This window comes from Aplysia californica, unplaced genomic scaffold (genome assembly GCF_000002075.1).
Source record: "Aplysia californica isolate F4 #8 unplaced genomic scaffold, AplCal3.0 scaffold00268, whole genome shotgun sequence".
NCBI classification, from domain to species: Eukaryota; Metazoa; Mollusca; class Gastropoda; order Aplysiida; family Aplysiidae; genus Aplysia; species Aplysia californica.
Window position 1 is genome coordinate 694,886 of NW_004797538.1, and position 25,331 is coordinate 720,216.

A 25,331-nucleotide genomic window follows, 5' to 3' on the forward strand; every position below is an offset into this window, starting at 1 on the left:
ATACCCACAGACTATTTTTATTTAAGGAAGGGAGTTACCATGTCCAAAGCTTGAAATGCTAAATTCCCAGTCAGAGATGAATTAGAAAGAAGACGGTAGCGATGGATTGGACATACTCTCCAGGAAGTCAGGCAGCTGCATCAAATAATGAGTTGGATTGGAATCCACGGGGTAAAAGATCAGGGGGAAGACTAAGACCGCGTGGAACCTGTAGAAAAATCACAAAAATTGATGAACAGAAAAGTGGGAAGACATGGAATTTACATCAAGAGGCAAGCCCAGGATAGAGAAAGGTGGAAAGTGTTTTCGTGGCCTAACCCTGGGGCAGGGTGAGAAAGGCGATGATGATGAAAGATTACAGAGCTCTAGGTAACTTTCAGAGTACCATTTGTACTGTTCTCACAGGCCTGTTCCTGGCTTCCAAATGGCATTCTTTCTTCATTTTGCCTCTGTTTAAAAGTGTACAGTACAGAAATAATGTCTATTCAAAGTAATTGGACTGGTATGGTATGGGATATTCGTGGCCAGAAACTCAAGACAAGTGCAGAATCAAATTGGCTTTGATGTGTAAAAATACGGTGTGAGTAAATTCACCCGCAGCGAGAATACTTCTCCACATATTCTCACCCGGGGTGTTTGTTTCCGCCCTTTTTATTTCGTTCAGGTTTTGGGAGTCTTATCACAGAAATTATGGGATGTTGGGATTCAACACTGGTCATCTGTTACAGATCTCTAGATTCTCGACCTAACTCACACAAAAATTTGTGAAAATAATTTTGTGCTTCCCGAAGCCTTGGCAATACATCTCAAACCTTTTTTCAGTCCTTTTAACGCATCTAAGAGAGCCCCAAGGCCTTGTGCACAGTTTAGGCCTGCACCGGCTCAAAAGACATTACAACAGAAGTCACTTATAAACATCTTAGAATCTGAAATTTCCTCCTCACTGATTTCAGCGAAATTGTCCTCAAAATCGCTCATTTTGCGGTATAATTTTGGTTGAAAATGAAAGAATCTATAACAGCACACTATGTGTAATCATTACAGTATGACACTCTCTTATTTCACATCATACTGTCATCCTATTATCGGTACATGTATGCAGGTTAGGCCTGCCTGTTCTCCACACCCAGATGAGAATAAAATTAATTGTATTCTCAGACCGAGTGAGAGTAACAATGTGATTATTCTCACAGAATAAAGTGGGTAGGGCCTACTGTTCTCACCTGGGGTGAGAATAACGGATAACGACAGCCGTAAAAAATATTAATTTTTATTTCTCATTTTGGTTTCATTGGGTTTTTTTACTCACGTTGTGCAGTTTTGTCTCTGAGTGGTTTTTGTTAACAAAGGTTCATTGTATCTTTTATTATGTCAACACCTTACTCAACTCTATACACAGGACTCCTTTGACTTCACTGACTGAGAGGATGACCGTGCCAAAGATGACCCTCGGCCAGAAGGCTGTGAAGTCTGCCCAGGTGGTGGAGCGCACTTTGGAGAACAGACCTGTGTTTGCTATGCTAATCATTGGGACAGCTCTGCTGTTTGCGTCGCTGCTGTTCCTGAATTTCCTGTCTGCTAGTCCAAATATGAGCCATGGTATGTGAATTGTGAAAGTGTTTTCTGTTCTCTAAAATAAAGTAACTGTTAGTAATTTACCAACTGGAAGCGTGGGGAGGCACCATTACCATATTTGCCAAGCTAGGGGTGGGGGGGGGGGGGGGTTCTAAATCTTGTTCATGCGGAAGCCTGCAAGGTTTGTCATGATAGTACTATTAGTGCAACCCGATAGTCACAACTCTGCAGAAGGAGAAATAAATAACTTGCCCATACCATTATTTAATCGTTTGTCCATTAATGTCTGACAATGATGAATGAATGTGCAGAGGAGAATTTTTCGCAATAAACGTGAAAAGTAAAAGTTCAAATGTTTCAGATGACTTTTGTGGCTTTGCATGAGATGTGCGCAGCTTGCAGGCTCACTCTTGTCTCTTTGCTTAGCATTTGTAATTCATTAAAGCCACCCCATTTTGTAAAACATAGTATATGATTGTATTTTAGGGGATTTCTTCATGACAAGTATCAAGGGTAAAAGATTGTTAGAACAAGAACTTTTGAAATATAGACACACATGTGTTTATGGGAGGGGGGGGGGTGGCTTGATTTTCCCTAAAATAAATATGGTTTGTGATTTTACAAGTTGACAAGGAAGACAATGGATAGCTCAATTATGTACTTTAAAAAATTTTAAGGGGCCTAAGGTCTCTTCTGAGAACCCAAAAAAAAATGTCAGGATATTTTCCATGGCAAAGATGGTTTGATTTCAATTATAACAATAGGGAAATAATTTGTTGCTAGCCAAGCCCAACTTAAATGTTCAAAAGGATGGCATTTGAGAGATTGTGTATTGTGTGAATGACATGTGAGGACCTTCAATAAAACTCATTGGAAGGTGCAGAAGTCTTTTAGAATATAGTTTTAAAATTAAAATGTATCAAGAATATATCATCTCCATCAAAAAGGTTTTTTTCATGGTAATTTGTACTTGTTATTTGTGCCAACGGCCACTTTCCCCTTTCTCCCTTGTTTGTTTTTTTTTGTTTTGTTTTTTAAACTTAATTGTTATAACTTATATACAAAACTGTCCAAGATATCCCTCTGTCTAAGACAACCATTTTGTCTTCGACTTTATGTGGCCATTTCGACAAGTTGGTTTTATATGTCATGTATAAATGTATTGTGAAGTGTCATATTTTTTGTTCCCCTTGCAGGCCTGTTCAATCACAGCATCAGCGGTGTCTCTTCCATGTATCCCCTCAACATCACGCCAGCTGGCTGGGCATTCTCCATCTGGGGAGTCATCTACCTTCTGCAGCTCTCGTGGATCCTGTACAGCCTGGCACTAATCTGCCGCCAGACGCCGGAGGGACCTGCCTACCTCAACCCGATGGTCTTGTCTCCTGCCTTCTTCATTTTCTTCAGTTTGAGTTCTGCCTTCAACATCAGCTGGCTTTTCCTCTGGGACCAGCTTCTTTTCCTGGCCTCTTTCATCTTCCTCGCCTGTATCGCTGTCTCTCTTTACCTAACGGTGACCATCGCCGCAAACAGAGTGGTTTTGTATAGAGAGAATTTGATTGATAATGGACGTGGTTGTGAAGTTTCTTTCCTTCAAGTGGCTGTTGTCAACGGTGTTTCCATGTACGCGACCTGGACGACAATCGCCACCTTGATTAACCTGGGGGTTGTGTTGGTCTACAAGTGGAGCCGACCCATCAGTAATGAGAACGCATCGATCATCTGCCTAGGCATCCTGGCAGTCATTGCTGTGGTCTATGTGGGCTTGGACATAACTGTCCTCGAGCGCTACACTCGCTACTCTGTCACACCATACCTTGTTGTCACATGGGCGCTGTCTGCAATTATTGCCAAGAACTGGGATCCCAAAAATGCATCGTCCATCATTGCTGCCGTTTTGCTTGGCGCTTTTGGTCTTGCTAGTTTCATGAAAGTGGGTCTTGCTACATACAGGGGCAGGTCTCAGGCTTATCAGTACAGACAGATGAAAGCGGGTAGGCCCAGACCATAAGATGTCATTGTTTTTTGCTTGAAACAAGGGGTTTTTCTCCTCAAATCAGTACTAGCTTTATGTATCAGTGATTTTTAATGTGATGCTGCTTTGTGGAAGAATCAATAACGCGCTTGTTGGTGTGTGGTGTGTGGAGATGATGGTGCTTTGAAGTTGTTGGAAGCTGTTTTGTAGTGTTTAGCTGCTGTTTCTCTTTTTGTATCTTTCAACTTCCTTGCTGAAGAAGCCCAGTCGAACATTTCATTTTTTTTGTACATGAAATTAAAGCATAATTAATTTACCGTGATTTGATGATGTAATCAGACTACAAGCAGTGATTAGATATAATATCTTTCGTTTTCTTCGTTTTCTCACATATATTTTATCTTTTAGAAATGATAAGGAAATCTCATTCATTTTGTAAAACATGAAGCCTACTAATGTTCAAGCTACAGAATTTTGTTTTCCGGCGTCTGTGGTGTAGCGCTTAGGTGCTTCTCTTTTGCACACAGGAGACCTGAGTTTGATTCCCGAGTGGGAAAGATTTCTTTTTGAGTAGCTGCACGAATGTTGAAGTCCTCTCGTGTTGGCCCCATCAAGCATGATTGAAGTTCGCTTCCTGAATTATCTTTCTAAAATTGTGTCTGTTGGGGTGTTAAAAGCACTTACATTTTAGAAAGAAAGAAAAAATCTTGTTTAGTATGAAGGTTACCATTTTGCTGAAAACGGTGAATTGCTTTGCCAGTGTGCAGTCTTTCCCTTCCTAAAATAACAGTTGTTATTTGCCTCTTATTGCAAATTCATGATCATGTATGTGTTTACAAGTTTGATTTGGCCAGGTTCTTCTTTCTCCACCTGTTTTTATTATAATAGGAGAAGGGATAGTTTTATGTATGTATATTATATGTAGACCGACAATGGAGTCTGCTTAAACCAAAATGTGGTTTATCCAAAAACAGGGGTGAATCAAAGAGGAATAAATGGGATTTTTAAATATTTATATTTGAGCAATCTTTCTTTACCAAAACCTGGCTAAACCAAAGAAAATCTGGCAGTCCTGCAGGTTTGGGTTTTAGCGGAACTCCACTTTATTTTAAATCTTTGGTTTTGTACCCTGGAGTCTAGAGGTATATAGTATATATATGGGTAGTTTTCTTGACTGGCACAGCAAGCTTTTGTACTAAGTTTTGATTTCTCAAAGTCAAAGTTCCCCAATACTTTTTCTTCTTCGAGGTATGGCCCAAAAAAAAAAGAAAAGAAAATGCATGTCTGCCTTACTTGCTGACAGTGTAGTAACAATTTATAATTTCTCATTCTCTTCCTGGGAAACAGCAAGTTGTCTCTATGCAGGAGTCTTTTGAAAAAAGGTTTTGAGTTTGACATACAAATTTATAGAAAGGCCCTCTGTATTGAGTACTTTTTCTAGCTTTTCATTATAACAGAAAGTGAGACGACATGTAACTCTTAACATGATGTAAATGTTTGTTAAAGTGGTCTATGTTACAAAAGTTATCTCCAGGCAGCATATATGAATCTAATTATAATTGTATCATGATAAAGATTTAGATAAAATGAAATAGGTAGGCATGTGAATCTTGTTTTAGTTATATCAAAGTGAGAGATTTAGGGAAAATAAATGAGGTAAGCCTACAGACTTAGTGAGTTCCATTCTGCCAAACAGAACAAGTTTTTAGTTTGTTTACTTAACTCTTTTGTTGTACATATATATTGTAATAAAATTTAAAGCATGTCACACACTGAGATCTGTATACACACACACACACTCACATTCACAAAAATTCCAATTCCAGCGTCCCCGCTGGTTTAAAAAAAAAGGAACATGATGAATCTAATGAAATTTGAGTTTTGGGTGCATTTTGTATGCATATTATCATTATTTTTGTTTTCATTTATCATGTGTACATATTTGTTGATTGATGATGATTTACAAATGAATAAAGATTGCGTGATTTTGTCTTGATTTATAAAATGAGTTTCTGCTTGGTGTTTTTTATTTTCACTCGAAACTGTCTGATTGTTTGTGTTGACTAGCTGTGCTTGTGTTTTTTGGTAGTCACTGCCAAAACAGAAGGTTCTCTTGCTCAGTAACTTACTGTCGACACTTTTTCTTCTCGTTCATCTCTGAAAGCGAAAATGGACATGATTCCGTTCACACAGTATTCGAATAGCATGATTAAACTAAAGACCTTAATGAAGCTTCTTTTTGTTCATCTCAAAATGGACATCCCACTCAGTCTCTAGTGTGAAGGCTGCTGTTCACCTCGGGTCCTCCAGGCTCCCGTGGAGTTTTGAGTTAATTAAATGTGAATTTCATGAGCCAAGATTTTCTCCCAGACATATCAACAAAGGAGCCCTCGTGGTCTAGACTAGAGGTTATGGTGTAAGCCTCTCATTCAATAGGTCCTGGGTTCGAAACCTAACAGCGATGGAAAATTTTCCTCTCTAAAATGTTCTCTTAATCTCTAACCATGTTCTGTCGTTCACTTTCGTCTCCACTTTCTACCACCATAATCTCTCCTTCCGCTTTGCAGCCTTTCTACTGCTACTCCTTGGCTCCTTACTGCTGTTTCTCAGCCCCACACCCCTGATCTTAGGGTACGGTAGATAAGATCTAACATTTCTAACACCTAGCCTTCTCGGATTAGGGTAAAAAAATCTTGGAGTTTGTATGTGCAAGTTGCGCACGTTAAAGATCCATTGGTGGTTCAAAATCGGTAAGAAGAGTACAGTAGGCTTCGGCCGCTACCCTGGAAAAATTCAAAATTAATTCCTACCAAACGGAAAATGTTTGATATTTGATATGTCCCGCGCGCTCTTTAAGACACACTTACCAAAACAAAATTATATTATAGCCTACATTATCAAGTTTGAGTAAAGGGCCATTGGAAATATGACGAGACTCTCAAGAGAAAAGGTTCCCCAGCAGTTTGCAGAAATTTCCACCATGTTGAAACCCAATTTCAACTCTAAGGTTGATATCAGACTTCTTTTTATGAAAGAAATTATTTCTTTCACAGCTGTAGACTTACCTGTCAAGAAGGAGTGTACTTCCTGTGTTAGTCCAGTCACTTCTCTGTCTCAGTGGAACTGGCCTCGTGTGTTCGAATCTCTGCAGAGAAACTTCTTTTTTAGCTTAGATAGTCATATAATCTAGAATCCAAATGTTGCTTTCGAGATATTTTCTCAGATCCCAGTAGTTTTCATTTTTCTGCCCTGGAGTTGTCAAACGTCACAACGTGTGTTGAGTTGTGAACTTTTATCACCATCTGTGTGGGTGGTTGGAGGGTGCCCCTGGTAGATCCTACTTTACTTTCCCTGTTATTTCTCTGTCTGTCTGTCTGTCTGCCTTGCTTTTTCCCATCACTAGATGATCATTATCAGAGCTGGTTGTAACGGAGTACTTGTACTTTAACTTACATTACAATTTTCGGTACTTTTATACTTTTACTGTACTCCGGTACGTTTTGAGAACCAATAACTGCACTCCGATACTTTTTATAAAAATACTTTTGAGTATTTTTTAAGTAGGCTACATTTTGATTTTGAGTACTTTTGAAGCTTAATGAAAGAGTAATTTTAAGTGCCGGCATTTCTTATAATAATTTACGGAACAAACACCCGGGCAGGCACAGCCGATCAACCAAGAGTTAAAAGTTGAGATCAAAGAACTGCCCGTCGCGTCAAAGATCAGCCACTCTCGTGAATGTGATCACAAGCTAGTCAGAGTAAGAACGTATAGATCACAAGCGTTGTAAAACTCCCTGAAACGGTACAATGATCCCCAGACGGGATCACACCGAGGTGTGAACTGACCGATGCTTTTCTTTTCCCCTAACATCGCACTCGCATCTGAGCTCGCCACCTGAACTTACATCACTCGCTGGGTGGGTAGGACCTATTATAGGGCTATCATGGCACATCCCTTTTGGAGTGGCTCACGTAACGTGTTCTGTGACCCAAAGAGGTTTACAGTTTCCCCTCCCCCCCCCCTCTCTCTCTCTCTCTCTCTCTCTCTCTCTCTCTCTCTCTCTCTCTCTCTCTCTCTCTCTCTCTTTCTGCCCCACCTCACTGATCACTGGACTGGCCAATCACAATGTGCACCACTGGCTGCCTGTTTGGAGCCCAGCCCACCTACAGCCCCACCCCAAACCCTTTTCCTCAGCTAGCTTGGCCTACAGCTCGCGCTCGATCTCTCCCGCTGTATCCGAGTTCGGGTCTTTCCTTGTTCCGTTAAACCCAAGCAATCACAGTCAATTGAGTTTAGAATTTAGAGTAACATAGACACAAAGGGGATCACGGCAAGGTACAGCGGCAGCCGGTGCCGCTATAGTCATTCTACTGTATACTAGATCATGTTGCTCTTTTTACCAGATACGTGTTCTCGTGAGTGCCCAGACCGCCTAATTAGACCTGTCACGTAGTTGATGGAGGCTTGAGCGTGAGTCCTCACCATAATAATAAATATGGTGTTCACCGTCAACGCCAAATAACTTATAAGGGCGATAACATAGAGAAAGCCAACACTTAAGCGGCTGAAGATCGACGCGGACAGGCGCCAGTAGCTGCGTCTTCTTGACTCCACATAGAGGGCGCCTAAAGACTAAATCTTGATATAAGAAAGAAAAAAAATACACCACACCACAGCTGGAAATGAAGCATTTATTTGGTGATTTTTAAAAAAATCGAAATTCCTAAAATATTGTTTAAAATGTAATTCTGCTCTGGAGCCACCCTAATTTGACGACGCTGATTTAAAAAATGTAATTAGTTTTTGTCTACCGCGAGGCACCAGCTCTGTAATGATCATTTAAAATTGCCCCCTGTCCAGTCGGGTGACGTCACGCAAACCGCTCAACCCGAGTTGGCGACGGCGAGACGGCATGAGTTCGCGACCTCAGTGCTTTCTTGTCGCATCTCCATTTTTAATAACAGTGACAGAAGTTCACAACAAAGAGTGAGCTTAAGAAGAAGTCACATTTTTACTGTTAAAAAAAGGAGATAGGACAAGAAAGAACTGAGGTCGCGAGTTGACAGAAAGACGCCCTTCCCAGTTTTTCGACGTATAATAAGAATGTAGTTTGGATTCCGATAAAAGTCGAAAACACCGATCCGAGCTTAATGCCACCTGCAGTCTGCCAGCTCTATGTGGGGCAAGTTGGAAATCATAAGGGGATTTTTATACCTATCGGCGCTTACTGAGTCAGTCTCCGAAATCGGCGTTGTCTATGTTTTCGCCCTACGATATTATTGCCTGCAGGCCGAGGCGGCGCAGTTCTTTTGGAGTTTCTCCAAGCAACTTTAACACATAATATTCCATTTAAAAAATATTGGCCAAAGCCAAAATATTTTTAAAAAATAACAGCAAACGAGGAGCAAATTACATTGGCGAGAAACGCCATAGATCTAGCTTGTTCACTCTCGTCTATCCGCGCTAAGAAAATTCTAGCCTAGCTCATTTATTGATTTCATCTAGATATATGCCCACGAAACTGTGCATAGCACTTAATCTGCAGGCCAGCGACCAAACAAAAAAGTTTATTTTAAAAAAATCTTGATCCAGTAAGGAAAGCGTGTTTCCCTTAGGGTGCTTTAAAACCCACTCTTTGGACGTAGGCCTATACACGGTATGTAGCACTAAAATACAATGTAATGACTTACAGTAGATCCAACCTTGCCTTCAAATTGCTCATTTTGAGAGAGCGACACAAAAAAACCCAAACAAGCCCATACCTCACATTTCAGTGTAAGATTTTAGATCTCACCCCCACGCTTACACACACACACACACACACACACACTGACACACACACACACACACACATTCTCTCTCTCTCTCTCTCTCTCACGTGCTCCACATGAGTCTCGAAAATTACTCTCCAACTCTTGAACGTGTTTTTATTCGACGCTTGTAACTTACACGTACGATGTAATACGGGGTGCCCACTACAGCTGGATCGGGCCGATCGCCCGACTCGATCGCCTGAAACTGAAAACAAACTATGGGGGAAAAGATTATCGAGCAGCCACTGAATTTTATAAAACAGACAGACAGCAAAAAGGAATAAAAAATTGGAAATGCAACATAGATCTAGCAGGAAGGCAACCCCCACCCCTTTCTTTCCAAATATGAAGCTAGAAAAATAGCAAAACAGTGACTAAAACTAATAAATAGAAAAATAAAAACACTTTGAAGTAATGGAGACCTCATGAGAACCCCAAAAGCTATTTATAGACGATCAGTGGCAAAGCATAAACAGAGTAAAGCTAAATCATCTGATTAGAAAACGGAGTCAAGTCTCTGCAGCAGTGCTGTCAAGGAAAGATTCCGACCCCCCCCCCCCTTTTCCCATTTCGCAATAGACTCACAGTTCTTTGACCATGACATTCTTTTGTAGATCATCTATTTATTTGTAACAATGTTGTATCGGTTCGCTGTCGAGATCGCGGTCTGTTTGAACGAGAATGACCCCGATTCGACTTAAGCATTTGACTTGTTTTTGTGCTTGGTCTTTACGATGGATCTCTTCTCTTAAAGTATTCTTTATCTTTGCACTTTTTTAAAGCAAATTGCACTAGATCTCAGGGTTGAAAGAGTGACCTGATAAGGTTAAATCCTTTGAAACGCTGAAAGAACGAGTGACACAGACAGCTCTCCGCCGCGGCCATTTTTGACAAACGTCGGATGATTGTCGACGAGCTAGCTCTCGTAAAAAGGTTAATATTTACTGGCATTTCTGGTTTTCTGAAAGGATGATAACGTAAAACGCAAGCCCATCATTATAACTTACGATAATTATAATAAAGGGTCGGTTTCTATCAATTATCTCTGTGAAATTGTCCAATTTCCATGGTTGTAATTTGACGATGTTGTAAGAAGTGTGCAGCTACACGGGGCAAAACCATAGAAAAACTATGTTTCTACAGAATACAAAGAAATATACTCTCTGAGAAAGTCAGCAAAATTAAGTTTTCTGTCTTAGGAAGTAAAAATGGGAGCGATGCATATCTTATAAATGCATATGTTTTAATTTTAAGTGATGTCGATGTGGGAGTGAGCGCATGTTTTAACAATAGAAAAATTTGATTTTCGCACCGTGCGTTTCATCATCTCCAAAAAAAGGAGCAACAATACCTTGATTAACCATTTACCTAGGCCTGAATGGCTAGAAACTAACAATTCAGTTAACTGCATTTATTTGTAGCCCGAAGATCTACATGTTCTTGCACAGATTCGCAGATCAAACGAAATAGCCGACATCGCCGCAGCCAAAAAAATACGCTGTGACGTAGATGCTCTCTCGGACGTCCGCGCGAAGTGGTTATATACTGGGGCTCTTGCCGAAATTCGTCATTCAACACATCGTTACGAAGAGACAAGTCTTCTCTCGTTATAAATTCGTTTGCTTCGCTCGTCGCTAGTTCGCAATTTTATCCTCCACAATGTCTGACGCTCCCGCTGCTGCCCCAGCCAAGGCTACCCCCAAGAAGAAGGCTCCCGCCAAGCCTAAAGCCCCCGCAGCCCACCCTCAGTACAAGGTGATGGTCGCTGCCGCCATCTCTGCACTGAAGGAGCGCGGTGGCTCTTCCCGCCAGGCCATCCTGAAGTATATCATGGCCAACTTCAAGGTCGGAGATAACCCCACTGCCATCAACGCTCGTCTCAAGACTGCCCTCAGGGCCGGCGTCAAGTCTGGAACCCTGAAGCAAGCCAAGGGAACTGGCGCTGCTGGCTCTTTCCGTTTGGGAGAGAAGAAAGTAGAGAAAAAACCTGCTAAGAAAGTTGCCAAGAAACCCAAGTCTCCCAAGAAGGCAGCAAAGCCCAAGAAAGCCGCAGCCAAGAAACCAAAATCTCCCAAGAAGGCTGCCGCCAAGAAACCTGCTGCTAAAAAACCTGCTGCCAAGCCCAAGAAGGCCAAGAGCCCTGCCAAGAAAGCCGCCAAGCCCAAAACCGCTGCCAAAAAGCCAGCTGCCAAGAAGGCCGCTGCCAAGCCCAAGAAGGCCGCTGCCAAAAAGTAAGAGCTGGTTTTTCAAATCCAGCCACATCACAATACGGTCCTTTTCAGGACCACCCCATTTGTCAAGATGATTGAATCTTCGATCGAAGTTAAAACCAAATTTCGATGCTGCTCCAGATCTTGATCTATTCTGACTGCCTTCTCTAATTCTAATCTATACACATATGCCTTCGTACTTATTTTCTCTTCTTTGTACGTTGTCCTCTATATAGATGTAACTAATCTAGTACATGTAACTGGTTGCATGTAGACCATAGTGCTATGCATCGTGCCTGTTCATGCTTCTGCTTGCACACTTGCACAATACATGTACTACTAGTACTGGTTACAGTGCAGTGGTCACCAGTGCTCCATAACTTCCGGGGCATGTATGGGGGACTGCTGCTTTTTCTTTCCTTCCATCCCTACTACTACATGTACATGATATGCATGTAGTATGTAGGCTACTTTATATCGTCCTTTTCTTTCTAATTCTTTAACTTTTTCACTCTTGTGAACTAGATCTACATGTATTTCCGGAACTTTGTACAGTTGAGCCGAGTTGCAGGAGGGGGCTCTCGTTGTACAGTAGCCTACTTGTCTTGTAGCCTACATTATTTTGAGTCTTCTCGCTCATTCAAAGAGGCCCCTCCGGGTATCAACGGGTAACATTTTCTTTTAAAATTGTCTCCTTTCAGTTTTCACCTTCACCTCCTCCCTTCTCCTATCTCGGAGAAGGACAAAAAATCTCAGCAGAGGGCTCGTGTACAAATTGTGCACGTTAAAGTTAAAGATGATAGATCCCTTGGTCTAAAATCGATAAAGAGTAGGCTTCGGCCGCCACCCGAAAATTCACTACTGCATGAATGCACGACCTCAACAGAAAAAGTTCAATATTCCGCGCGCTCATATGACCTTAAGCAGTTGTGGGCGCCGTAAAACACTAACCTGTCCCCGTGGTTTTATGCACCCCGCATAATTAAGCAAATTTTAATCTTTTTTTTTCTCATAATTTCTGATTATTTTCTTTTATCCTTCTTTGCTACAATTAGCAGAATTGCATAATTTCACACTTTTGGGCTCAGTTTGCATGACTTCAGAATTTTTTTTTGGCATAAAACTAAAACTAAAACGACGGGGACAGACTTGCCGTACTCCCCCCCCCCCAAAAAAAAACCCCAAAAAAAACAACATTTAAAAAAAAATTAGACTTGCATTATATCTTATATGTTTACATTGTGTTACGTGCATTACATGTATTATATTCGATTTTAGACTTGACCTATGGTCAATGGATCCTATTCATTAAGTGCGCAATTTGCATTTGAGACCTCCGAGATTTTTCACTCTTTTTAGTCCGAGGAGAAGCCTAGATCTAGATCTTTCCTACTACAAATGTAGAAGATCAGGGGTGTGGCTGAAGTGCAAGACAGCAGTTTAAGTTTAAGGAGCCAAAGAGGAGCAGTAGCAAAGATGCTACACCCTACGTAGGCTGTACTAATACTATCTTTGGCCGTAGAAAGGCTGCAGACTGCAGAGCAGAAAGAGTCAGGAGCCCAGAGGAGGAGGCAAAGTAAAGGAGGTGGGGGCAGAAAGAGGAGACGAAAGCAGACAGACCATTGTTAGAGAGCAGGAAAGGAGACAATTTTAGAGAACATTTTTCGGTCACTACCCGGATTCGAACTCGGAACCTTTGGATACGAGGATAACACCTTAACCTCTAGGTCACGAGAGCCCCCGTACTATCTATACTACTATACCATGTACATTAGACCTATACTTGGTATCATGTTATTAAGGAATTTTCTAGAATAGAGCTGCAGGTGTTTACAAAAAAATATTGATCTGTTAAAAAGACACATTGATACAAGTCACTTTGCAAAAGCTGGAGAGTTTATTTTCGATAGAAGTTGAGGAGACATTTGACAATAAGTAGCGCCACGAATTTTTGACCACTCTGACTTAACTAATTTAAAAAAATCCCAGTCGATGGTTTCTACAGACTAGATCTAGATCTAAAAATCTAGATCTAGATTTTTTTAAAATTACAGCTCAGAGCAGACAATATCTTTTACTTTCAAAAGCAAGTCTTTTTTTTTTCTTTCTAATCGCAACATTATGCTTATCCTCTAACGTAACAATAGTAACATGTATGTTTATGGAACCAATGGTGCAAAAAATGTGTCCACTATAAAATTATTAATTTCTTGTGAGAAGTTTTGCCACAAAAAAGTGTCACTGGCGAGTTGTGACGTAGGCCATTTATAATACATGTATATATGCGTAAAATGTGTGCGAGAAACGGGCTTCAAACGGGAAGTGCTGTGAAGTGAATAATCATATTATCCGCGTGATGGATATTTATTGTATTTTATAAATTTACAAAGAAAAGTTTTTTATTCGAGCCTCAGTTGTTGTGGAAAATGTGATTAAGCTAAGACAAATTGATACAAACTGCTGTGCAACGTATGGGTGACACTGATTCACATTAAAAAGAGATATTTGAGGATATTTGCGCCACGATTTTTTTAACACACTATTGTACAAATTTTGTTGTGTAAATATGAGAGAACCCAACACCGATGATAATAAGTACATGTGTGTAGAAGTCTACTCGGTGCTTCAACAACGGGACGTCACAAATTTTTTTTCGTAATAATACATTATATTATGTCTAAAATGAATAGGTTTATGTTTTGAAGCAGGGCCTTCAAAGTCGCAACAGAAAATCGTTCTCCATTTCTCTACAGTTTGACACAGGCAGTAAAACCAACAGCCACTCCTTTTGATATTTGTCCTTCACCCAGGATCATTTCCCTTGTCGATGAAGTGCCAGATCCGCGTCAGACCACATCCGTGCTACATTGTAATTGTACATATGTATTTAATTTTTGTGTGTACATGTAGTAGATCTAGTATCAGATTACCCCGTTATAAGTTCGCCAGTTCCCCATTACCGCCATTAATAACAATGTAACGGGTATGTCTGTATATGTATAGCATAGATAACAAGTTTCCCCGCTTCACCTATCCATCCATCTATCCATCCATCAATCCATCCATTCTAATATTATCTATCTATCTATCTATCTATCTATCTACCGGAGCGCTACAATACAAAGACACTCTGAAAATTCTGAAAAATCTATCTGAAAGTTCCCAACATTCGCCACCATACTGATACTATAGAGAGCCCAGCTTCTGAAAACCCCAGTTGGAGAGCACAGGGCAGCAATTCTTTACTTCTTGAACTAAAAATGCCGCGAGAACCGCGCAAGTCGCACACCTCTCCTCTCTACGAGTGGAAATGACATTTTTTAGATGCTCAAAATTAATGGGGCAAGCCCTTATTCGTCTGCAAGATTAAGGTAATTCTAATTGGCCATAGCAGAAGCTAGAATCATCTTAATATTCTTAACCTTTATTCAATGTTTTCATCTATTTTTAAAAAAATCTCGTCTTGAAATGCAAAAACCGCAAGCCATGTAGATCTAGTTTGACCCCCCACCCCTCAAAATCTTTTTCGCTCTCCGTATTTCTCTTCTCCTGTGTCTTGTTGAGGAGCCGAATACCTGAAACTGAAAATGAATTATAGTATTAAATGGGGGAGTTATCAATGAAATTAATATGCTGTTTTTAACCATACAACCCCCCCCCCTCTTTCTATCTATATCTCTCTCTCTGTCTCTCCTCTGTGCCCCCCCACCCCCGTTGGAAGACGAGTCGAGACTGATTACAGGAAGGGAAAGGGTAGCCTACGCAAAACAATCCCGGGTTCTAAAACTGCTTGGTCACCGTCCAGGATAGCAACAAAGGGTGAATGTCAGGGTCGTTTGGAAGACAACACCGGATGTTCCCGTAACGCTGAACTTGAAGTTGAAGAGAAGGTGCATCGATGAACTAACGTAGACCCGGTATCTGAGCCGTTTTCCCTCGAACTCGAAGTATGACTGTTTCAAACTGTCTGATGTTTAGAATCTAGAGCTGTTTCTCATTTCATCGTACTCCCATTACTTTATTCACACCCACAGTAAGCAGTTGATAGCTGTTTTCCTGTATCAGTTGGGCCTTCTGTTTTTTTTTGTGCCGGTGGAAACTGGTGTCTTTCACTTTCAATACAAATTTTATGTCTAGAATCTAGATCTAGTCTAGAGACCTAGAGGCTACCGATCTAGAATCTAGACGTCTATGTTATTATGTTGATTGTTGATATATTGACTTATTTTTATGTCATTGTTATTACTTTGTTATTGCCAATATTACCGATACTGTAGTACTAAACTTAGAAAGTGGCTATTCTCACCCGCCCGGAAGTTCTCGCAAGATCAACTCCTCCCCTCTTCTCTCTCTCTCTGTCTCTTTCTGAATACTGTCTATCGGTGTGGACGATCAAATTGACCAAAACAAAGTTAAAAAATGATGTTAAAACACAAAAGTAAATTAATTTGGTTGTCTACAAAGATGCTACGGCTATTTAACTTTTCGAATCGAGCCAAACTACGCGGGTCGCCATTTTGCTTTGCCCGGAAATTCTCGCGCTAGGCTCTCTCTTTCTCTATCTCTCTCCACTGCCCACAGACAAAATTGTACGCTTTTAGTAGGCTACAGTTGTAAAGGAACGTTTGTTCACGGCACAGAATTCTACAATTTTTCTGTTATCACAGTGTAGAATTCTGTGGTTTAGGGTGAACGCAAAATTTGGTGAACGTGCACTGGGTGAGAATAGCCACAAGACTCGCCTGCACTGTTCTCACTCTGAGTGAGAATAGAGGTGGCCCTAAACTTACTACTTGCTCAAAAGAGAATCTGGCCCCAGGCCGGAGAAAATGACATTATAAATGGGCGATCGTTGATTCCCGTTTTTAATTCTGATTTGCGTTAGGGTTAGGGTTAGGCCTTGGGACCAAAGCAAAACTTGCCTGAGGCTATGAAAAACACAAACCGGAATTAAACGCGGGAATCTGAACAATTGCCTATGAATGAATGTTACAAAAGTTAAGCCAACTATTAGCCTGCTAATTGTTACTGTACTACCGGATAGCCTACACTCTACACAACTTGCACAATCTAAACAAGTTAAATTATCTGCTATTCTTTAATTAAATACAGTGGAAACCTGATATAACAGGGATGGTGGGAGTAGAGAAAATGTCCTGTTATATCCGATCCCTGTTAAATCAGAAATGCAAGGAAAGTAAGCATTTGTGGATTAATCCAGCAGTACTTATTCATGGGTAGTTGCCCTTGCCACAAGTACCCACGAACAGGGGTTTTGGCACCAACTTTCTCCTTGCCTCCTTAAACCTAAACCACATCAGAAAAGCTTGGTCCACAGCATCTGCTTCGGCTAGTCTCATCTTCTTTCGATCCAGAGCAAACTTTCCATTGGAGTATCTTCTCTCTATCCTTGATAATGGTGTGAATCAACCCTTGTGGAATGTCGAACTGACGACGAATCTCTGCCAGTGTAGCTTGACTTTTTGTCAACAGCCTGGAATATTTCGTATTTTTTGCCAATTGAAAGGCATTTGCTCTTGCGCTTGACATCGATGGTGACACATTACGCGTGCGTGTTGCTAGGTTTCGGGCTTGATCGAGGTCTGCTGCACACCGCAGCCCTCTCTTGCTTCACACGCTGCGTGAGCTCGCAGTGGCATGCCTTGCATGGGCTTGCTCCATCACTGCGTCACTCTATCTCTCTCTCTCTCTTACTTTTTACACATTGTTAACGAGCCTTTGTCCCTGCTATAACCGGTTGGGCTCCAATGAGGCCCTGTTATAGCCGATAACTTTTAATAGAGACAAAGAGTAGAAAAAAACGGGGATTTTAAAAATCCCTGTTATTACCGGATCCCTGTTATTACCGGGCCTGTTATATATGGTTTCCACTGTACTACATTACTTTTATGTAACCCTATCCGTACGTCGTGTTTTACTATCATTGTATCCGTACCATGTGGGGAATTCTGTGCCACCACTTTCCATAGAGAGGAATTTACTCATTAATTCGATCCGTACGCTTTGCATAGCAGTCTGTCAAAATCATTTTTTGAGAAATACTGAAAGTTTCAAAGAAATCTTCGTACCTGAAGTATTCTAAAATGTGAAGAATACAACCCCAGGGGTACAAAATTACCCCAGGACATACGGATAGAGGGTTAATTACTTGAATGAAAAACTGGGGTCTTAGGAAGACGGGGTGCTCCACACTTCCTCGCCTCTCTTCATAAGGGTCCATTTCAGTGTGGGCAGGTTGATTGTCTCCATCATCAGTTGGTTGTTGCTGGTACTTTTATATAAACATCTAACTTCTAAGCTGATACCTTACCCTTACAATTACTATAAATTTAAACTAATTATTTTATTCCCTAAATAAAGAATCTAAGTCAAAATACTTTTTGATCAGATGAAGATCGCAGGAATTACTTGAAAAAGATCAGATGTAAGTCTTCGTCATTACTTTCTACTCAGATCAAGATCTCCATTCTAGAAGATCTCTCTATGGAGATTTATTCTTATAATGATGTAATTATTCATTAGATTGATACAGTTGGTAGGGCTTAGTATTTTATGATATAATAGTGGTAGTTTCCACTTTTGCTGATTCGAGTGTCTGTATGTCTGCTTCTTTTAGGAATCTTAAAACTGACAACTGAACAACGGACAGCTGAAAAGGGAAAGCAAAGGCACACAACAAGGTAAATCATTGCTTACATATATACTTTAATACTAGCCTACTTGAATTAACAACATGGGGAAAACCCAAAATCAAATTATACACTATAGGGCTTGACATCATCATTAAAGTAAGGTACTCAGTTCCTCTTGAACTCTTCACTCTATACAGGGAAAGACTGAAACTTTTCTTTGTAAATATTGGTAGCTCCTGTTGTTCTTCCATTCAGCCTATTATTTATTTCTTCTGTCAGAAAAGGAAATCTGATGTTGGTTGATAAATACCTAATTCTGTTACCGTGACCCATTCTGTTGGCTGTCATGGTCTAAGAGGTACAGGGTTTGTCTGTCTCTCAGTTAAAATAAAGATCCCTGGATCAAACATGCTAGAGAAGAAAATATTTTATACTCCAAAATTTTCTCATTTTTCCTCCTTTTCTGTTCCTTAGTTAAGTTAGTTGTGCTCTGTCATCTGCCTTCCTCTTCACTCTCCCACCCCTCCCCCACCCCCACCCGTCTCCGTCTATGCTCCTCTCTTATTCCTCACTTTTTCTACTGCTACTACTCCTGACTCCTTATATTTTTTTGTCAGCTGTCTTTCGGCAACACCCCTGATCTTTAGATGGGTAAGATCGAACACCTAACTTTCTTGGATAGGTGTGAAAAATCTCTGTGTTGTTGTTGTTTTTTTTCCAGACTTCTTAAAAGCTAGCCCACTCTTTTGCTTTTCAGCTTGAGCCAGTATGACTGAGACAAAAAATTGCCAGCAGGTTCTAGCTGAGATACAAGAGCAGAGTCGGACGTTTGATGGTCCGGCCTTACTAACTCGAAGATTTGTCACTGTGACCAATGGGGCAGCCACATCTAGTCAGACAGAAACTGCCGAAGCTCCTACACTGGAGAAGGCTGAGGGAGCAGTTCGCATCATGCAGTGGAATGTCCTTGCCCAAGGTTTTTATTTTTAAACTAAATTACATGTGTATACTAAATTCTTCCTGATGCACTAAGACAGGCAAGTGAAGAGCTGTGCTATACATGGATACACTGTTTGACTTCTTGTTCACAGATACATTTTGTGTGTGGCAGCCTAGGGACAAACCAGAATGGGATGCCTTTATCAAAATCGAGCTACTTTTAAGAAAAAAGGATCAATTGTTAGGCACTGGAAAAATAAAAAGGAAAGCAAATTAATTTTGAATATCTTTTCTTTTTAAATGCAAAAATTTTACTTATAATAGTGTCTTTGAATGAGTTGTTTTCAATAATTTTGTTTTAACAAGTCCAAAGTTTTTCCTGTACTACCAAACATTGTATTTGTGCCTTTATTGGTTGAAGCTTTTTGATTTCCTTAATAAAAGATCATGGAAAATTAGTAGACTGTTGAAGAAATTTTAACGAAAATACACTTGGAATAAAGTTCAAGTATTGATTAATATTTGAAATCAGTTTAAGCTCAGTAGGTGTTTAGTTTAGTGCTATGTTATTTACTGATTAGCTCACAAGGCATATGTATTCAGGTACAGGTGTGTGATTGATTTTCTGACAGATTTGTTGATTGTTGTAGACGCCTTTCCTGATTTGACATTTTAAGACCAATTGAAGCAGTTAAGACTGGAAAAGTAAAATATATGTGAGACTGCATGTTGAAATCAGGCTGTCCTCAAAATAATGAAATAAAAGAAAATGGCATTTTTACCGCCAGTTGGGCAATAGTTATTGAATTTTTGTTGTTTAGCTCAACATAGTTTCTGTCTATTTAAAAACACATCTTTGGGTGGATTTCACTGAAAAACTTTGATCAGAGATACAAAAATGTAAATTTGCAGTTTCCAAGGTCTCTCAAGCTGTGGAACTTGCCAAAGTTTGGCAGCCTTTTACACACTAATTTTACCTTTGCTTGCAGTCAACCCCTACCTCCTTTAAATGCAAATAACTCGACTTTTATTCAAGATAGATGGGTAATTCTTTCACCAAAAGCAAGGCAAATCAAAAAGCTATATAAGGTTAAACCAATGACTCCATGTGTCAAAATATTTACGAGCACCTGTTTCCGCAGTGCCGTTACACATATCTCTTTGCCATAGAATGTACTGTTCACTTACATCTATTTTGCATGGTGAAAAAAAGAAAAAAGATTAAACAGAAAACAAGAAAGTTGGCTCGAACACTTTAACCCTATCCGTACACCCTGGGTCATTTTGTACCCCCGAGGTTGTATTCTTCACATTTTAGAATACTTTTAGGACAAAGATCTCTTTGAAACTTTCAGTATTTCTCAAAAAAACATTTTGACAGACTACTATGCAAAGTGTACAGATCGGATAAACGAGTAAATGTCCTCTTTGGAAAGTGGTGACACAGTTTCCCACGTCGTATGGATATGATAGAAAGCATGACGTACGGATAGGGTTAAGCATCAAGAAGCTTTGTTGTCAGGCTTGAAGTTGGTCTGTCACCTTGAAATATAATGTAAATCGTTTGAGTGAAAAGATTTGACAGGTGGTCTGGTGTGGTTTGCTCCTTCTTTCCTATCAACAAACATCTATCGTCCTTAAATCTCTTTCCTCCTTCTTTTGTGTGTTTGTTACTCTCTTGTAACACCTCTGTTCTGTGGCATTTATATATGACTATTTTCCTAATTATGTTGTAAGTGCCATAAAATGCTGATCAATTTAATCATAGTGAATGAGAAAACTATTTCCATGAAATCAAAAATGTATATGTTTTTGTTTCCCTGCGCTAGGTTTGTGCCTGTGTAGTGACAGCTTTGTGCTGTGCCCTCCCGCCGCCCTGGATTGGAGTCGGCGGAAGAACTACGTGATGGAGGAGTTGCTTACATACGACCCTGACATCTTCTGTCTCGAGGAAGTGGATCATTTTGACTTCATCTCTCAATACCTCTCTCCGCTCGGATTCCAGGGTCTGTTCTGTCCCAAACCTGATTCCCCGTGTCTTTACGAGGAGAACAACAGTGGCCCAGATGGCTGTGCTGTATTCTGGCGAAAATCGCACTTCTCTCTGACATCTTACGAGAATGTTGTCTTGCGAGATGACCGGGAAAAAGAAACCAACCAGGTGGCGCTGTTGTGCTGGCTTCGGGGTCTTTACGGTAGCTCCAAGGGCAAAGATATCCTGGTGGTTGCGACTCACTTAAAGTCAAAGAAAGGCTACTCAGAGCTGAGATATCAACAGGGCAAGTTTTTAGAGCGGGAGTTGATGAAGCAGGCACAGGGGAAGCCTGTTGTACTTTGTGGAGACTTCAACGCCGAGCCGGAGGAGAAAGTAATTCAGGTGATTAAGTCCAGCAAGTTGCAGCTGATGAGCACCTACACACTGTTGTCTCCCAGCGGTGCGGAGCCCGAGTACACCACGTGGAAAGTGCGCAGCGGGAAGCACGGAGAGACGATGGAAGAGTCGTGCCACACGATAGACTACGTCTTTGTCACCAGGAACAACAGCAAGTGTGTGAAGCTCCTGCAGTTCCCTACGGGTGCGGAGCTGGGAGACGGTTTTTTGCCTTCGTTTTCCTACCCGTCGGACCACCTGTCACTGGTTGCGGACCTAGTTTTTACCTGAATACCGACCTTGACCTTGTAGTCACTGTGTCTGACTTGTTGTAAAGAGGACGGAGAATATGTTGTTCTAGGAAAATGAAAGCCTAAAAAGGAGAAGGTCGTGTTTTCACTGATTTAAGCCAAAATTTTGTATTTTGGGAAGAAAGATTGAGAAGTAATGGTCCTTGGAATTAATACGTGAAATCAAGAAGTTAGATCTTGTAGCAGTGATGCCAAACGTTTACCTGCCTGTTGGAAGACAAGTGGAGGAGTTATGTTGATAGAGAAAGGCCAAAACTTAAGGGACTTGTGGTGCTAAGGTTGTCTCTGAAATGCAGGGAAACTCAGGCACTGGTACTTGTGTAGCAAATCGTCATTGCATTTCACTATTCACACATGGAGCTTTCAGATTCTTTCGATAAAATGTGAAAAAAAAAAATCTTTTTTGTTAGTTAGTCTGATTTTAGCCTCTTGATTTTTACAAATTATTTTTAAGTTGTCATGAATTATTGATGCAAATGAAAATGTGAGAGCTGATTTGTAAGATTCTCCTTAGGTCAAATACCTTAGACCTGAGTTTTCAAATTTTGTTCCTTATGTGGATAGTGAGCTGCAATGACAAAATGTTTGTCTGTATCCGTAAGGCCAGTACTGAATTCTTGAGCCATAAATGTAGCTTCACAGCTGTTGACTGTTTTGACTTGATCTGAACTTTGGTCAACAGTGTTTGAGGCACCTTACATCTCTGTATTGTTGAACTTTTGTCATTGTGATATATGGAAAGGACAAACTTCCTACGGTTGGTCTGTTTTGTTTTTATGTAAATATTTGCGGTAAAAGTCGCAAACCCTGTCAGTCTGAAATTAGGTGAAGTTTTATTTTTGTCTGAAAAAATTACTAGAAAATCCTCTTGCATCATGTCTTAGTATTGTGATGTGAGTTTATGGAATGGAAAGTATGCAGTATGTTGCTGTTACGAAACATATATTGGTCTGGCAGTGGAGTCCACTTATCCGAAAACAGCAGTAAACCGAAAGAAAATAAATTTCTCCAATTTTTTTTTCCATCTGTATATATATATATTTCAGCAATCTCCCTAAACTAAAAACCCGGCTAAGCCAAACAAAATCCGGCGGTCTGGCAGATTTCGGTTTTAGTGGACTGCTCTGTATCTGTTTTCTAACATTCTTACACTTGCTCCCTGTTTCCCTTGAAATCAGTAGTTTTGGACTTGCGCAGTTTGTCACTTCGGCTGCTGCTATTTGAAGTTTTGTAAAGAGGCAAATTATTTACCTCATTTCACTATTAAAATGAGTGCAAGGATGAGATTATAAATACAGAAATATGGATTGTTTTATAGTTTTGGCTGGAATTAACCGCTCATTCTGAGAGTCGTACAATCAAAGACCTTATATTAAGTTATATATTAATATTAGGTAAGTTCCATTAGTATTTTAGGATATGTAGTATAACACGAATAGCTTGAATTCGTGGGGACCGGCCTTCGATAGTTCGAGGGATCAGTAGTTTGAGGGATCTGTAGTTCGAGGGATCCGTAGTTCGAGGGAAACGTGAACAGTGTTGTGGCATCGGCTGTGTGAGAGAATCAAGGGAGGCAACAAAGAATGCTACCTTAGGGGCAAAAACAATAGATTGTGTGATGCACAACCCTTCCTTTCACCTGCTCCCCACAAGCCTAGCTAGGCCTAGGGCTTAGGCACGCTGGGCACGCCTGTCGAACTACGCGCTAAAGATAGCACAGCTAGCTGCTTCTGTGGAGGGGGTAAAGGAGGTATTTTACTGATCTTGCCATTTTCCGTAAAAAAAAAAGTTATTGTTATTATTTTGTCTCAAGTAGGCTACACCTCAAAGGACATTGACTGTAGACCTGTAATGCGGCGTAATTAGTTTGAGTATACTGTGTTTGTGTTCAAGCTTCACATGATTTTCTTACAAAGATAAAAAAGAAGAGAAAACGGGACTTCAGGCACAGTTCGTCGGATATAATGTGATTTCGATTCTTCTGTGTTTGACCTATCTGTGTTATAATGTATACTGAAGGTGGTGGAAAAAAACCCAACCTGACTGTTCAACGAAAACACTGTACTGCTAGAAAGTTGAATTGATGCTGTTTTAATTAATTTTCTAGTAATGCAAACTAAATTTCGAGTTCTTACAAATTTTTTAAATGGCTTAACTGATTTCCCAGCTGCGTCTTTTAGTTTTAAAAAAGAAAGTTGTTATTGCAAAGCTGAGAAGACAGGCACATAATTATTGTGTAAGAAGTGGGAAGTCGTTTGTTTGGGATGGTGGTGTTGTTGCTTTGGAGGTGCGTCTATTTATTTTTTACAGATGTTATCTTTATTTATTGTTATTTATTAGCACAAAGATTAATGAATGGCATAGTGAAGTGGTCTGTCTGTGAAGCAGGAAAATTCCTTTTCTGTCTCATGTGGAGCCATTCAAAATGAAGACAGTCATACAATAAATCCATTTTTTAAGAGCGCTAAATCAAACTGACAACTCTCTATCATGCTTTACTTTTTCTTGGTTGCTGAATTTAAAATCGTTCTCACACACCGACTGGTGTTCGGTGGCCACTTTGGTATGGTTTCTTCTGCTTTCAGCTATTACAGTTTCCATTTTCCTCATCTGTGCATTGCGACATCTGGTCTTTGTTGAGAATTACCGTAAAACGCAACTCGATGAAAATGTAATTCTAAAAAATTCAAATATCGTTTAACAAAATACAGCACCATGTTGACGCTTTTCGAAAAGGGCTCACCAAACCCTGAAATTTCAGTAGCAGTAACTCTTTCTCTGGGGACTGCTCTTGTGGTGGTGATTGGGGAACAGACCGTCGCCTCAGAATTATAATTCTGTCCAAAGTGTACTTAACTAAAGCGGCACTTTGGAAAAAATAGTTCTGAGGCGATGAGATGGTTTTTTTTTTTCAATGCAAAAAGTAACGACTAATGTTGGCTTATACCTTATACCTTCTTTATCGTCTCCATTAATTTTCTAATGCTCTCTTTGTAGTGTCTTCTGAAATCTGTTTATGTTCATGATTTGAAACTTGTTGTGTTGGAAGATTACAAAAAACCTTTTTGATGCATTATACTCTTTTGTTTTGCGAATGGATGTTTTTTTTAAAAGGAATTTTTTGTTTTCAGAAACATTGACACACTTTTATGTAGTTATTCTTTTAGTTTAACAATGCCTGTTTTATGTATTCATTTTTACTGTAGCTCTGTTTGATATCAGTCATCTGGAGTTGAGGTCTGTGGTAAAGTGGTTCTTCTTTTCTGTAGGCCTATATTTTAAAAAAAGTGTTGTAACATGAGCAAAGTTAGTGAGGGGTGGTATGGGATGGCTATGACTAAATTATAAAGATCTATACCATAACTTATGGCCTGTAGGTATAATCTTGTACATGCACTCTTCATAAGTTCAGGGTGATTTGTCTGTCCTGAAATTGTAAAAACAGCTACAGTGGCTCTGGTATGAAATGGACAACTCACC

At 40.2% G+C, this 25,331-nt stretch overlaps 3 protein-coding genes across 4 annotated transcripts; all 3 read left to right on the plus strand.

Annotated features, from left to right (window-relative positions):
- Positions 1–283: 283 nt before the first annotated feature.
- On the plus strand, positions 284–5,556 carry LOC101845778. The gene is made up of 3 exons (XM_013084018.2): positions 284–369; positions 1,400–1,599; positions 2,772–5,556. Exons 2-3 carry the CDS (start codon positions 1,428–1,430, stop codon positions 3,584–3,586), a joined length of 987 nt encoding a protein of 328 aa, XP_012939472.1. The 5' UTR covers positions 284–369; positions 1,400–1,427; the 3' UTR covers positions 3,587–5,556.
- Positions 5,557–10,922: 5,366 nt separating this feature from the next.
- Positions 10,923–11,656, plus strand: LOC101846004 (histone H1-delta). The gene has a single exon (XM_005101019.3). The coding sequence runs from the start codon at positions 11,027–11,029 to the stop codon at positions 11,600–11,602; it is 576 nt and encodes a 191-aa protein (XP_005101076.1). The 5' UTR covers positions 10,923–11,026; the 3' UTR covers positions 11,603–11,656.
- Positions 11,657–15,440: 3,784 nt separating this feature from the next.
- Positions 15,441–23,768, plus strand: LOC101846217 (nocturnin). 2 transcript variants are annotated; one of them, XM_005101021.3, is made up of 4 exons: positions 15,441–15,524; positions 18,215–18,278; positions 18,988–19,206; positions 20,999–23,768. In XM_005101021.3, the coding sequence occupies exons 3-4, from the start codon at positions 18,999–19,001 to the stop codon at positions 21,829–21,831; spliced, it is 1,041 nt and encodes a 346-aa protein (XP_005101078.1). In that variant the 5' UTR covers positions 15,441–15,524; positions 18,215–18,278; positions 18,988–18,998; the 3' UTR covers positions 21,832–23,768. The 2 variants fall into 2 exon arrangements, with proteins under 2 accessions (XP_005101078.1, XP_005101077.1); XM_005101020.3 differs by lacking the exon at positions 15,441–15,524 and adding an exon at positions 15,528–15,610.
- Positions 23,769–25,331: the final 1,563 nt, after the last annotated feature.